The sequence below is a fragment of the Sander lucioperca genome, chromosome 6, assembly GCF_008315115.2.
Source record: "Sander lucioperca isolate FBNREF2018 chromosome 6, SLUC_FBN_1.2, whole genome shotgun sequence".
In the NCBI taxonomy this organism is placed as follows: Eukaryota; Metazoa; Chordata; class Actinopteri; order Perciformes; family Percidae; genus Sander; species Sander lucioperca.
Window position 1 is genome coordinate 14,650,942 of NC_050178.1, and position 14,836 is coordinate 14,665,777.

At 45.6% G+C, this 14,836-nt stretch overlaps 1 protein-coding gene across 2 annotated transcripts in view; it reads left to right on the plus strand.

Annotated features, from left to right (window-relative positions):
* LOC116061844 (E3 ubiquitin-protein ligase RNF123) overlaps positions 1 to 11,448 on the plus strand; it is a 41,270-nt gene extending 29,822 nt beyond the window's left edge. The window contains exons 28-37 of one of the 2 annotated variants that reach the window (XM_036002340.1): positions 267 to 341; positions 438 to 525; positions 1,040 to 1,127; positions 1,275 to 1,359; positions 8,491 to 8,517; positions 9,828 to 9,967; positions 10,268 to 10,324; positions 10,481 to 10,612; positions 10,708 to 10,783; positions 11,343 to 11,448. In XM_036002340.1, the coding sequence (XP_035858233.1) occupies positions 267 to 341; positions 438 to 525; positions 1,040 to 1,127; positions 1,275 to 1,359; positions 8,491 to 8,517; positions 9,828 to 9,967; positions 10,268 to 10,324; positions 10,481 to 10,612; positions 10,708 to 10,783; positions 11,343 to 11,431 (857 nt within the window). In that variant the 3' untranslated portion in view covers positions 11,432 to 11,448. The remainder of the gene's footprint in view (positions 1 to 266; positions 342 to 437; positions 526 to 1,039; positions 1,128 to 1,274; positions 1,360 to 8,490; positions 8,518 to 9,827; positions 9,968 to 10,267; positions 10,325 to 10,480; positions 10,613 to 10,707; positions 10,784 to 11,342) is intronic. The other variant, XM_031316216.2, reaches the window with a different exon arrangement.
* The last annotated feature ends 3,388 nt before the right edge of the window (positions 11,449 to 14,836 follow it).

Genomic DNA, 14,836 nt, shown 5'->3' on the forward strand with positions numbered 1-14,836 from the left:
GCGCCATGAGGGTTTTATTGCACCAGGGTTTTATTTCATTTGTTATTTAGTTAATCAGTGTTGTTAAGAGAAAGATATCTGCTTAAGGGCACCAATAGAGGGCACCCCCCACCAATCTGTCACCCTAGGCAATCGCCTAGTTCGCCTATACACATACACACACACACACACACACACACACACACACACACACACACACATCAGGTTGATTGTAACGTCTTCTGTCAGGTGAGCACATCAGCACATCTCTGTGTTTTTATCCTCAGGCTACGAAGAAACTCTGACCCAACTGGCTGCTATCCTCGCCAAGCACTTTGCTGATCCACGGATAGTAGGAACAGGTAACACACATGCATACATACATGCACGCACGTACAACCTTCCGTTTTATTTTTATTTTTTCATATGTTTAAAATCTGCTGAACACATCCCCTCAGATATCAAAGACTCTCTGATGCAAGCCCTTGCCAGCTACGTCTGTTACCCACAATCCCTCAGGGCAGTGGAGAGGATCCCGGAGGAACAGTGAGTGAAACTTTACTCCATTCCATTTCCTCTTTTAAATAACTTTTATCTATATGTTTTATTGTTGTTTTTCTATCTGTCCTATTTGTGAAGCAACTTTGTTATAAAGCTACAGTTTTATTATTGTTATTTTTACAGCTGATTTCTTCGTAACTCATATCATTTTTGGATAAATTCCTGTCTCAAAGGACGTAATCCGATATTTAATCTGAACCATCTGGATTGTGTTCATGTTTTTAGACTCCGAGTTTACAAGACATGATGAGTCAAACTTTTATAGATAGTATTTAGATCCATGTTTGGGCAGCAGTTTCAGCAGACTTTATTACTCCGATATTTACAGAACAGAAAGTCTGAACAGTGTGTAGCAGAGAGGAAACATCGGAGTTTATTTTCAGACAGAACCATGTTTTATTTCAGTCAGCGAGGCAGCAGGAAGTCGGCCCGTAGATGAATAAATAGCGTGATGTTTGTGGAGACGTGTGTTGTGATGTGTGCTGCTGTCTGGTTCCAGACGTGTGGCGATGATGAGGAACCTGCTGGCTCCGTACGAACAGAGACCCTGGGCCCAGACCAACTGGATCCTCGTCAGACTGTGGAGGGTACACACACACACACACACACACACACACGTAATAAACAGTATTTTTACAATCTGATATTACTACTTTAACCAAGTAACCGATTTCTTCTTTCACCTTTGTTTACGTGTGATTTTGACGTCTGAAACAGCTTTTTGTGTGTTTCAGGGCTGTGGTTTTGGCTACAGATACACTCGTCTTCCTCACCTGCTGAAAACCAAACCAGAGGACGCCAACCTGCCCAGTCTGCAGAGTACGTGCTCTCTCTCTCTCTCTCTCTCTCTCTCTCTCTCTCTGTCTCTCCCTCTTTCTTTGTCTCTCCCTCTTTCTTTCTCTCTCTCTCTCTCTCTCTCTCTCTCTCTATCCCGTATCTCCCTGTTCTGTTGTCTCTCATCTTTCTTCTATTCATATCCTCTCTCTCGTCTCTTACTATGTCTCCTCCCTCTTCTATCTAGACCTCGTATCTCTCTCTCCTCTCCCTAGGTCTCTCCTCTCTCTCTCTCTGTCTCTCTCCCTCTTCGCTCTCCGGACGCCCTCACGCCTCCGGCATCCCCGCTCTCTCCTCGGCCTGCTTCATGCGCAACCCCTTCTTCATCCTCTTTTCTTTCCTTTCTCTCCATCCGCCTTTCTTTTCTTGATCCTTCTTTTCTTTCTCCAGACGCTCTCTTCCCCCTCCTCGCGCTTCTCTTTCTTTTCAACTCATCCACCCCCCTCGTCTGCGCCCATCTTATCCCATCTCTTATCTTCCCCTAATCTCTACTTATCCTTTCCTCTGCCACCTTCTCAATACTTCTCGTCCACCACGCCTTTCTTTGCACATCGACCGACTCCCTTTTCTTTCTCTACTCACACGGCTCCTCTCAGATCCCACCTGCCTCCTACCTCCCAAAACTCCGGACTTCTCTCTTGTATGCCCTCTTCACATCCCCCTCTCACCCCAGTTCTCCTATATCTTTTTCACCTCTACCCGCTCCGTCTCTCTCTAAAAACACCTCCTCACCCCCCAGCCAGACCTCTCCCATTCCTCTCCCTCGCTCTTTCTTTCTTTCCTCTTTTTCTTTTCCCCTCTTCTTTCTTGCTATACTGGTTTTCCGTTTCTCTCCCACGCTCCATCCTCAGTCGTCGTCCATCTACCCCACCCGTCCACTCCCTTCCTATTGTCTCTTCTCTCGCCTCATCCCTCTCCATCCTCCCTCTCACAGTCTCTCTTCTCTCTCCTGGCCACACTCTTCTTCTCGCTGTCCTCTGTCCCGTCTCCCTCTTTCTTCGCTCTCACCTCTCTCTCCAGTCTCTCTCTCCCTATTTGTCTCCGCGCGGTCTCTCGCGCCGCCTCTGTCTCGCTCCCTCTTTGGTCTCTCCTCTCAGGCTCTCCTCGCGCGGTCGCAGCAACTCTCCCTTTCTCTCCTCTCGCTCTCTCATCTCATCATCTACCCCCATCTCCAGGCGCGTCTCTCGGCTCACTCCCAGTCCCCACGCCTCGCCATCTCGCTGGATCCTGGGGATCTCTCACCTCCCTGCTGGCGTGGATCCTCTCCGAAATCACCTCCTCCTCGCCCATCCCTCTCCCTCTCTCCACATCTGGAGGTCCTTCCACCTGTCTCATCTCCTCGGAGCTCATCACCTCTCTCCTCTCTGCTCCCAGCGCGCCCTCCTCTGCATCTGCTGGGGCTCAAAGCGCAGCGCAACCATCTCCTCAGATCTCTCGACGTCACTCGCTCCTCCATTCGCTCACCCTCACCTCCCGTGCCCAGGTCATCATCGCCTCTCGTCTCTCCGTCCACTCGCTCTCTCCCCCTCATCCTCCCCCCGCCCTCTCCATCATCGTCTCCAGCCACCCTCCCCCTCTCGCCCTCGCGCACGCTTTCTCTCTCTCCCGCTTTTGGGCTCCTCTCTCCCCACCTCCTCTCTCGCCATCTTCATCTCTCCCTCCCGATCTCCATCGCACTCTCCTCTCACTCTCTATAAGGTCTACCCCCCGCAATCCCGTTGATTGTCTCCTCCCTCTCTTCCGCCTCTCGTCCTCTCTCTCTCTCTCGTCTCGTCACTTCTCTATCTGTCTCTCTCCCTCTTTGTGCTCTCTCTTCTCTCGTCTCCGTCATCTCTCTCCGTTCTCTCTGTCTCGCTATCTCTCTTGTCTCTCTCTCTCTCTCCTCTCTCTCTCGTCTGTCTGTCTCTCTCTCTGTCTCTCTCTCATCTCTCTCGTCTCTCTCTCGTCGCTCTCTTCTCTCTCTCTCGTCTCTTTGTCTCTCTCTCCTCCTCTCTCTCTCTCTCTCGTCTCTCTCTCTGTCTCTGTTCTCTCTCCCTCTGTCTCTCTCTCTTCTCTCTCCTCTGTCTCTCATCTCTCTCTCTTGTCTCTCTGTCTCTCGTCCTCTCCCTCTTGTCTCTCCTCTCTCTCTCTCTCTCTCTCTCTCTCTCTCTCTCTCCCTCTCCCTCTTTCTCTCTCCCCTCTCCCTCTCTCTCGTTATCCTGTCTCTGTTTGTGTCTCTCTCCTGTGCCTGTTGTCTGTTAGTGTGCAGCCGGAGGTGAAACTGCCTCTCAGACTGAATGTGAACGAGTGTGTTAGCTCTGTGAGCGCTGCAGGGAGTCTGCAGACGTTCTGGTGATGGGATCAATCCCAGGCGATCAATAGCGCTGAAAAGAATTCAGCTGGAATTAATTAATCATTGATTTTTGTTCTGTGTCTTTTCTCACTTTGTTTCTGGCTTCTGTTTTTTTTCCTATTAGGGGCCATTATTCAGAATAACCATGCATATACATGTACCCTTCCTCTCACAGACAGTTAAGACAATAGCAGGTCCTGTGTGTGTGTGTGAAATCTGTAGCAGGAAAAGTTAACCCTCTCCTTGATTTCATGTTGTTTATGGAGAAGGAGAACCAGGAAATGAGTCACACGGCGTAGGGTCAGTATCTCCACGGCATAGGGTCTCTATGTCCACGTACCCACGGCGTAGGGTCAGTATCTCCACGGCGTAGGGTCTCTATGTCCACGTACCCACGGCGTAGGGTCTCTATCTCCACGTACCCATGGCGTAGGGTCTCTATCTCCACGTACCCACGGCGTAGGGTCTCTATCTCCACGTACCCACGGCGTAGGGTCTCTATCTCCACGTACCCATGGCGTAGGGTCTCTATCTCCACGTACCCATGGCGTAGGGTCTCTATCTCCACGTACCCACGGCGTAGGGTCTCTATCTCCACGTACCCATGGCGTAGGGTCTCTATCTCCACGTACCCACGGCGTAGGGTCTCTATCTCCACGTACCCACGGCGTAGGGTCTCTATCTCCACGTACCCATGGCGTAGGGTCTCTATGTCCACGTACCCACGGCGTAGGGTCTCTATCTCCACGTACCCACGGCGTAGGGTCTCTATGTCCACGTACCCACGGCGTAGGGTCTCTATGTCCACGTACCCACGGCGTAGGGTCTCTATCTCCATGTACCCACGGCGTAGGGTCTCTATGTCCACCTACCCACGGCGTAGGGTCTCTATGTCCACGTACCCACGGCGTAGGGTCTCTATCTCCACGTACCCATGGCGTAGGGTCTCTATGTCCACGTACCCACGGCGTAGGGTCTCTATGTCCACGTACCCACGGCGTAGGGTCTCTATCTCCACGTACCCACGGCGTAGGGTCTCTATCTCCACGTACCCACGGCGTAGGGTCTCTATGTCCACGTACCCACGGCGTAGGGTCAGTATCTCCACGTACCCACGGCGTAGGGTCTCTATCTCCACGTACCCACGGCATAGGGTCTCTATCTCCACGTACCCACGGCGTAGGGTCTCTATGTCCACGTACCCACGGCGTAGGGTCAGTATCTCCACGTACCCACGGCGTAGGGTCTCTATCTCCACGTACCCATGCCGTAGGGTCAGTATCTCCACGTATCCATGGCGTAGGGTCTCTATGTCCACGTACCCACGGCGTAGGGTCAGTATCTCCACGGCGTAGGGTCTCTATGTCCACCTACCCACGGCGTAGGGTCTCTATCTCCACGTACCCATGGCGTAGGGTCTCTATGTCCACGTACCCACGGCGTAGGGTCTCTATCTCCACGTACCCACGGCGTAGGGTCTCTATGTCCACGTACCCACGGCGTAGGGTCTCTATGTCCACGTACCCACGGCGTAGGGTCTCTATCTCCACGTACCCACGGCGTAGGGTCTCTATGTCCACGTACCCACGGCGTAGGGTCTCTATGTCCACGTACCCACGGCGTAGGGTCTCTATCTCCACGTACCCACGGTGTAGGGTCTCTATGTCCACGTACCCACGGCGTAGGGTCAGTATCTCCACGTACCCACGGCGTAGGGTCTCTATCTCCACGTACCCACGGCATAGGGTCTCTATCTCCACGTACCCACGACGTAGGGTCTCTATGTCCACGTACCCACGGCGTAGGGTCAGTATCTCCACGTACCCACGGCGTAGGGTCTCTATCTCCACGTACCCATGGCGTAGGGTCAGTATTTCCACGTATCCACGGCGTAGGGTCTCTATCTCCACGTACCCACGGCGTAGGGTCTCTATCTCCACGTACCCACGGCGTAGGGTCTCTATCTCCACGTACCCACGGCGTAGGGTCTCTGTCTCCACGTACCCACGGCGTAGTCTCCACTACCCCGGAGGTCAGTATCTCACGTACCCACGGCATAGGGTCGTATTCCACGTACCCACGGCGTAGGGTCAGTATCTCCACGTACCCACGGCGTAGGGTCTCTATCTCCACGTACCCACGGCGTAGGGTCAGTATCTCCACGTACCCACGGCGTAGGGTCACTATCTCCACGTACCCACGGCGTAGGGTCAGTATCTCCACGTACCCACGGCGTAGGGTCTCTATCTCCACGTACCCACGGCGTAGGGTCTCTATCTCCACGTACCCACGGCGTAGGGTCTCTATCTCCACGTACCCACGGCGTAGGGTCTCTATCTCCACGTACCCACGGCGTAGGGTCAGTATCTCCACGTACCCACGGCGTAGGGTCTCTATCTCCACGTACCCACGGCGTAGGGTCTCTATCTCCACGTACCCACGGCGTAGGGTCAGTATCTCCACGTACCCATGGCGTATGGTCAGTATCTCCACGTACCCACGGCATAGGGTCAGTATCTCCACGTACCCATGGCGTAGGGTCAGTATCTCCACGTACCCATGGCATAGGGTCAGTATCTCCACGTACCCACGGCGTAGGGTCAGTATCTCCACGTACCCACGGCGTAGGGTCTCTATCTCCACGTACCCACGGCGTAGGGTCTCTATCTCCACGTACCCACGGCGTAGGGTCTCTATCTCCACGTACCCACGGCGTAGGGTCTCTATCTCCACGTACCCACGGCGTAGGGTCAGTATCTACACGTACCCACGGCGTAGGGTCAGTATCTCCACGTATCCACGGCGTAGGGTCTCTATCTCCACGTACCCACGGCGTAGGGTCTCTATCTCCACGTACCCACGGCGTAGGGTCAGTATCTCCACGTACCCACGGCGTAGGGTCTCTATCTCCACGTACCCACGGCGTAGGGTCCCTATCTCCAACCCAGAAGCATACATTGGCCTTAACACATACAAGTGAAATGTTTTTTGTTTGAATGCATTTCAGTATGTAAGCATAAAACGATTAGTTGTTTGTGTGAGTTTTTCAGTTGTGTATGTGAATGAGTTTGGTTTCACATGTGTCTGTGAGAGGAAAGTTGATGTATAAGCACAGGTATTCTGAATATTGTTTTAACGAGCCCTCATACTTGCCTGTCTCTACATCCCTTCTCTCAGTGTTTTGGTTTTGAGTGTATGTTCCCGGTTCAGGTCAGATTCTTTGTTTCCTGTCAGGGAGCTCCATAAATAAATTGAGGCCATGACTCTCTCTGGGTTTATTTTTACTACATCTCCGTTTGATTTACAGCTTAAATTAACTGTGTGTGTGTGTGTGTGTGTGTGTGTGTGTGTGTGTGTTTGAAGAGGCGAACGCCAACATTTTATTTTAGGAAGCAGCAGTCTTTGTTGTTTTCTGACCATTATTTTAAAAGTAAAACCACAGCAGCTGTATGTTTTCTTCATATATCTGTATGTTTTCTTCATCTATCTGCATGTTTTCTGCATGTTTTCTTCATATATCTGCATGTTTTCTTCATATATCTGCATGTTTTCTTCATCTATCTGCATGTTTTCTTCATCTATCTGCATGTTTTCTTCATATATCTGTATGTTTTCTTCATCTATCTGTATGTTTTCTTCATCTATCTGCATGTTTTCTGCATGTTTTCTTCATATATCTGCATGTTTTCTTCATATATCTGCATGTTTTCTTCATATATCTGCATGTTTTCTTCATCTATCTGCATGTTTTCTTCATCTATCTGCATGTTTTCTTCATCTATCTGCATGTTTTCTTCATCTATCTGCATGTTTTCTTCATCTATCTGCATGTTTTCTTCATCTATCTGCATGTTTTCTTCATCTATCTGCATGTTTTCTTCATATATCTGCATGTTTTCTTCATCTATCTGCATGTTTTCTTCATCTATCTGCATGTTTTCTTCATCTATCTGCATGTTTTCTTCATCTATCTGCATGTTTTCTTCATCTATCTGCATGTTTTCTTCATCTATCTGCATGTTTTCTTCATCTATCTGCATGTTTTCTTCATCTATCTGCATGTTTTCTTCATATACCTGCATGTTTTCTTCATATACCTGCATGTTTTCTTCATCTATCTGCATGTTTTCTTCATCTATCTGCATGTTTTCTTCATCTATCTGCATGTTTTCTTCATCTATCTGCATGTTTTCTTCATCTATCTGCATGTTTTCTTCATCTATCTGCATGTTTTCTTCATCTATCTGCATGTTTTCTTCATATATCTGCATGTTTTCTTCATCTATCTGTATGTTTTCTTCATCTATCTGTATGTTTTCTTCATATATCTGTATGTTTTCTTCATCTATCTGTATGTTTTCTTCATCTATCTGTATGTTTTCTTCATATATCTGTATGTTTTCTTCATCTATCTGCATGTTTTCTTCATATATCTGCATGTTTTCTTCATCTATCTGTATGTTTTCTTCATCTATCTGTATGTTTTCTTCATATATCTGTATGTTTTCTTCATATATCTGCATGTTTTCTTCATATATCTGCATGTTTTCTTCATCTATCTGTATGTTTTCTTCATCTATCTGCATGTTTTCTTCATCTATCTGCATGTTTTCTTCATATATCTGCATGTTTTCTTCATCTATCTGCATGTTTTCTTCATATATCTGCATGTTTTCTTCATCTATCTGCATGTTTTCTTCATCTATTTGTATGTTTTCTTCATCTATCTGCATGTTTTCTTCATCTATCTGCATGTTTTCTTCATATATCTGCATGCCTTTCAGGAGATCTGTCCATTGCTAGTTTCCAAAGTAAGTTTTCGTTTTCCATTGCTCCCGTTTCTGTTTGGCTGTTCCCAAAGTTTCTGTCTGTCTGTCTGTCTGTCTGTCTGTCTAGATTTTTAAGTAAATAGTAGAATAAAGCGACAAAAATTTAGAAAAAAAGCGACAAAAGCTAAAAACACAAACATCGGCCACCAATTCGAGTATCATCCGATACCATGTTCTAATGTCATAAAGCTCCAGCTGGCAGATAGAATTTATTTTATTTTTTTACTTATTTTTTATTTATCGTAGACAGTAGATAGATATTTCAGTGAAAAGTGTGTCTGTTTCTCTCTGAAACGTGGACAGAGTAGAAGTATGAAGACAGTAAGATGTGTAGTTGTGAGTGTGACCTCTGTGTTTGTGTCTGCAGGATAATAAAGTCTTTCAGATCCTTGTGGGAGGCAGAGAGGAGGAAACAGGGATTGTTAGATTTGATGAACACTCATCTCCCACCGGAGAGTCTCCCATCTGTCTTCCTTCTCTCTGTCCTCTCTGTCCTTCTCTCCGTCCTTCCCTCTGTCCTTCTCTTTGTGTCCGTCTCTCCGCTCCCGTTAATCCTCTCAACTCTCCTTTCACCCTTTATTTCATATTAATAACGGGGAATATTTTAAAGGTCACCTCAAACCAGAAAATTATGTTTTTGTCTAAGGAGTCTGGGGACCTTTGAAGAGAGCAGAGATAACAGCTTCAGTTCCCCGTTGTAAAAGGCTGTCTGACAGCAAGGGAAAAGGATGGAAATAAAAGCTTCAAACGTTGTTAAGGCCACAAAAAAATGAATAAAGTGACTGACAGCAAGCTTACACTTAAACTGATATAGATGCTTTTAGGTTTCTAAATTAAATTAAGAGCACATCGCTCTCCGCAAACACACCAGACTCCGTTGACAAAAACAGACATTTTACCTCTCAGATAGTCTGGATCAATGGAAGCATGTTTCCAGGGTAATCCAGCAACAACAACAAACTTGTAGCTAGCAAGCTACACGCTGAAAATGTCAAGATTTGAAGAAAAACAAACTTTTAGATTGATGTCTCCTGTCCTCTGATTGGTGCAGTTGTTGACCTGTCTCCTGTCCTCTGATTGGTGCAGTTGTTGACCTGTCTCCTGTCCTCTGATTGGTACAGTTGTTGACCTGTCTCCTGTCCTCTGATTAGTCTGTTTGTTAACCTGTCTCCTGTCCTCTGATTGGTGCAGTTGTTGACATGTCTCCTGTCCTCTGACTGGTGCAGTTGTTGACCTGTCTCCTGTCCTCTGGTGCAGTTGTTGACCTGTCTCCTGTCCTCTGATTGGTGCAGAGCCGTGTCCGTCCCTGCTGCTGCAGAGACACATGGCGGAGCTGCTGAGCGTGGATAAAGACATGGCTGCCTCGTTCCTCAACAGCGTCCTGAACCAACTGAACTGGGCTTTCTCCGAGTTCATCGGCATGATCCAGGAGGTCGGGGACATCAGTCATCTTTATTATGTTATCATGTTAAACATATGAGAACATATTAAGTTTACAGCATCCTGCGTTATGTTCTCATATGTTTATTATGTTCACATGTTTAAATATACTATATACTGGAGTTTAAAATAACAGTTGCAGAAATCACCTCAACGCCGTTTTTTAAACACTTTAATGATGCTTTTTAAGAAACAAAATATTTGACGCTTTTTTCACACATTTTAAAATGCTTTTTTGAAACACTTGTTTGACGTTTTTTTGTCTGTCTGTATTTTCCTGTCTTTGTCTCAGATCCAGCAGGCTGCAGAGCGTCCCGAGAGGAACTTTGTGGACACTCGTCAGCTGAAGGTGATGTCACAAACTTTATTAATAACCCGGCTTTATTGGTGCTTTTTGCTTCTTTTTTTTACACTCTCGAAAATAAAACATAGAGATATAATATCTATAAATGAAATTATATATATGTGTGTGTATATATGTGTGTGTGTGTGTGTGTGTGTCCAGGTGTGTGCGACGTGCTTCGACCTGTCCGTCAGTCTGCTGAGGGTTCTGGAGATGACGGTGACTCTGGTTCCTGAGATCTTCCTGGACTGGACCCGTCCGTCTGCAGAGCTGCTCCTCCGACGCCTCGCTCAGGTAAATCCCAGCGGACGGGACGTCCTGGGCAGCAGAGACGTTTCTCTGTTGAAGCTAAGCTAACGGCTAACAGCTGTGTGTGTGTTCCTCTGCAGCTGTTGAACCAGGTGTTGAACAGAGTGACGGCAGAGAAGAACCTGTTTGATCGAGTCGTCAACCTCAGACTGCCAGGTACACACACACACACACACACACAGAGACACACACACAGAGACACACACACAGAGACACACACACACACACACACACACACACACACACAGAGACACACACAGAGACACACACACACACACACACACACACACACACACACACACACACACACAGAGACACACACACAGAGACACACACAGAGACACACACACACACAGAGACACACACACACACACACACACACACACACAGAGACACACACACACACACACACACACACAGAGACACACACACACACACACACACAGAGACACACACACACACACACACACACACACACACACACACACACACACACACACACACACACACACACACACAAGACACACACACACACACACACACACAGACACACACACACACACACACACACACACATAGAGACACACACACACACACACACACACACACACACACACACACAGACACACACACACACACCTTTCTAGATTAAAAGCTATTTTTGAATATGAGGGTATAGACGGAGGTGTGATGTGAGTGTGTGAATGTGTTTCAGGTCTGGAGAGTGTGGACCACTACCCCATCCTGGTGGCTGTTACCGGCATCCTGGTTCGGATCCTGGTGGACGGAGACAGACAGGGGTAAGTTACCCTTTATTACCCATAATTCACCTGAGCCGCGTTGTTTCTCTTTGGCAGGGAATGGAAGTCTGTGGGCAATAGATGTCTTATCGGTCCGTTTGTTTCTCTGGTGTAGATGATAAAGATATAAACTCATCCTAACGGTCATACATTTCTGAATAACAACTCAGAGGCTGACGTCAACAGATTTCTGAAGCAGTTTATCTTGTGTGTGTGTGTGTGTGTGTTTTAGGGCTGGACAATTTTGGCTAAAATCATAATCACGATTAATCAAACAAGTTACCTCGATTACGATTATTGAACGATTATTTTAATTACTTTTCTTATACTGTAAATATGTTCACGGTTATTTTTTCTAATGAAAGAGTGCATAATCCTATCTTTGTGATTCTAAAATAAGGAAACAACACACAGATAGCAATTAATGCTTATTTATTAAATATTTCAAACAACTGAACTGAAATCTACAACAGTAGATTTTACAATGAAATAAAAACGTCTTATAAAGTAATTTAAGTTTTAATGTAAAAAAAAGTTTCTTAAAAATGTAGATAATAAATGTCTATCATAAGATTAACGGGAACCTTAGCTGTCTTTTCGGAGTTAAACTCCACAAGCGTGTCCTGCGGCTCGCCGGCTGTCACACACACACACACACACACACACACACACACACACACACACACACACACACACACACACACACACACACACACACACGTCCACAGCGCTGCAGGCAGAGGCGGGGTCTGTTCCGAGGATAATAAAGCCCCGTCTGTGTTGAGCAAAACATTACGTGAATTACTACGAGAATGGACGTGCATTAATATAGGAAAAGTACACAAGTATTAACATCATTTGTTGTTGTTGTATGTGGCGCTAAGGTCTAGTGACGAATATGTTTTAAGGGGAAAGTACATTAACACACAGTGGGCGGCCGCGGAAATATTAATAGGATTAAAAGACTGAAATAACCGACTTGGTAAAATTACGTCAGTTATAGGCTCTGAATTTTGGTTACAATTATTTTTCGATTAATCATCCAGCCCTAGTGTGTGTGTGTCTGCATGCGTGTGTGTGTGTGTGTGTGTGTGTGTGTGTGTGTGTCTGTCTGCATGCGTGTGTGTGTCTGTCTGTGTGTGTTTGTATGTATGTATGTGTGTGTGTTTGTGTTTGTGTGTCTGCGTGTCTGCGTGTCTGCGTGTGTGTGTGTGTGTGTGTGTGTGTGTGTGTGTGTGTGTGCGCGCATGTGGCTAGTTTTCTTGCGTAAAGGCCATTGGCAAAAGAGAGCGAGGCAATATTGGTGAAAACAGAACGGGAGAGAGAGAGGAGCGTTTGTTTTGATGCGGTGGATCTCCCTCTGATCCAATCAGCGGCTGCTCTGAAGGAAAAGTGACCCTCTGATAAAGACTGAAACGCGCCTGCAGCCCCCCCCCCCCCCGCCCTGTTTAGTATTCCAGCGTGTTCTCCGGACGCTGCAGCAGGAAAGTGATTGATTCCCCCCCGCTGGACGCTGCGTGCTGTAACTTCTTATCTTTCTGCCTTCTCTGGGATGGTTAGCATCGGTGAGCTGCAGATTAATGAGTTATTATATATATATATATATTATTAAACATTATGAAGATGATTGAGTGTGAGGAACCTGCTGCTTCCAGTCAGCTGGCTCTGATGTTATGACACATTTAGAAAAAACACACAGCGGAAATACATGTTCTGGTTTCAGAGAAATGGATCGCACCGTCTACCTACAAATGATTAATATTTATTCATATTGCTGTAATAGTGCCAGCTGACAGTGACATATTAAGTTATAATAAGACAACAACAACGCTACTGAAACATCGCTATGATGATGCAGATGCACGTGTCTAAAACAGCTGTTATATTTCACATGTCTCGTCTCCTCATTGGTCCACTGATATCTGTCTTTGTCTGCAGAGAAAGCGGAAATGATGTAAAACTTCTTCTTCTTCTTCGTTTTATGGCCGGTTGCAACCATAAAATGACCTAAAACGGAATCGCAATTCAGTATTTATTTGGCAAATAGCGTTTCCATCGCACAGTTTATCGCACACGCCATTTACCGATTCAGAGAAACTCTGATGAGATCGGACGTACAAACTTTGTGTCGATATTCATGAAATTCAGTCGATTTTTACTGTTTCATCTGAGACATTTTGCATTAAAACGTGTGGATGGAAACATTTCTTTGTTTATTTATTTATTTTTTTCAGCCGTCTGTAACTCACAACAGTATACACAACAATATATATATACACACACACACATACATACAAGAAACAAACAGGACCAAAAAGGTGTAGGCTGAAGCCTGAGCTTCTTACATGAATTATATTCTTCCGTACTAAGATGAAAGTTACAGAAACTACAGTAAGTATACACTATATAACCCAGTACAACACAAACAATCCCATATGTTTTATGTACCTTCTGGTATTCACACTTCTGTTAAATTTGTTAAGCACCTTATGTTTAAATCATTTTTTAATTCGGTCGGTTATGTTACACATTTTCATGTCAATTTCTAATTCATGCCACAGTTTAACTCCATACACCGAAACACATCTTTGTTTTACCTTTGTTCTGCTATTTGGTTTAGTGAAACACAGCTTCCCCTCAGTTCAGATTACAGCTGCAAAGATAAATGGATTAGTTGTCAACTTTTAAATTAATCGCCAACTATTTAGATAATCCATTAGTCGGTTTGAGTCATTTTTTTAAGACAAAAGTAACAATTCTTTGATTCCAGCTTGTTAAATGTGAATATGTTCTAGTGTCTTCTCTCCTCTGGGACAGGGAACTCAATATCTTTGAGTTGTGGACAAAAAAAGACATTTGGTGAAGTCCTCTTGGGCTTTGGGAAACACTGATCAACATTTTTCACAATTTTCTGACATTTTAGAGACCAAACTACTAATCCATTCATCCAGAAAATAATCGACAGATTAAGCGACTGTGAAAATGATCGTTAGTTGCAGCCCTTCTTCATATTGACATTCTCTTATTTGAAACAGCCTCTGGATACAGTCTGGCAGCATGCTATGATATACTTTGTACATTAGTGATGCTATTGTAAGGTCTACAAGTTCACTAAAAGTACCTGTAGGTTTATAAATAACTGATTTATTCATGATAATTTGCCCCATTTATGGTTCTGATTGCTCTCTTTTGAAGTAAGAAAATTGGATTTGTGATTGTTTTTATGTTTTCTCCCAAACTTCCACATGGCTTCTCAGAGAGAAAATAAATGAAGAGGATTTTACTAAATATCAAAACTCTGACTATTTCATCATGCATCAGGCAGACGAATCTCATGACCTTCAGTTTGCTTCACTTTAAATAGAGAGTGGTAGAGTACAAATTTACATATGTGGGCTGTAAAGTCCTG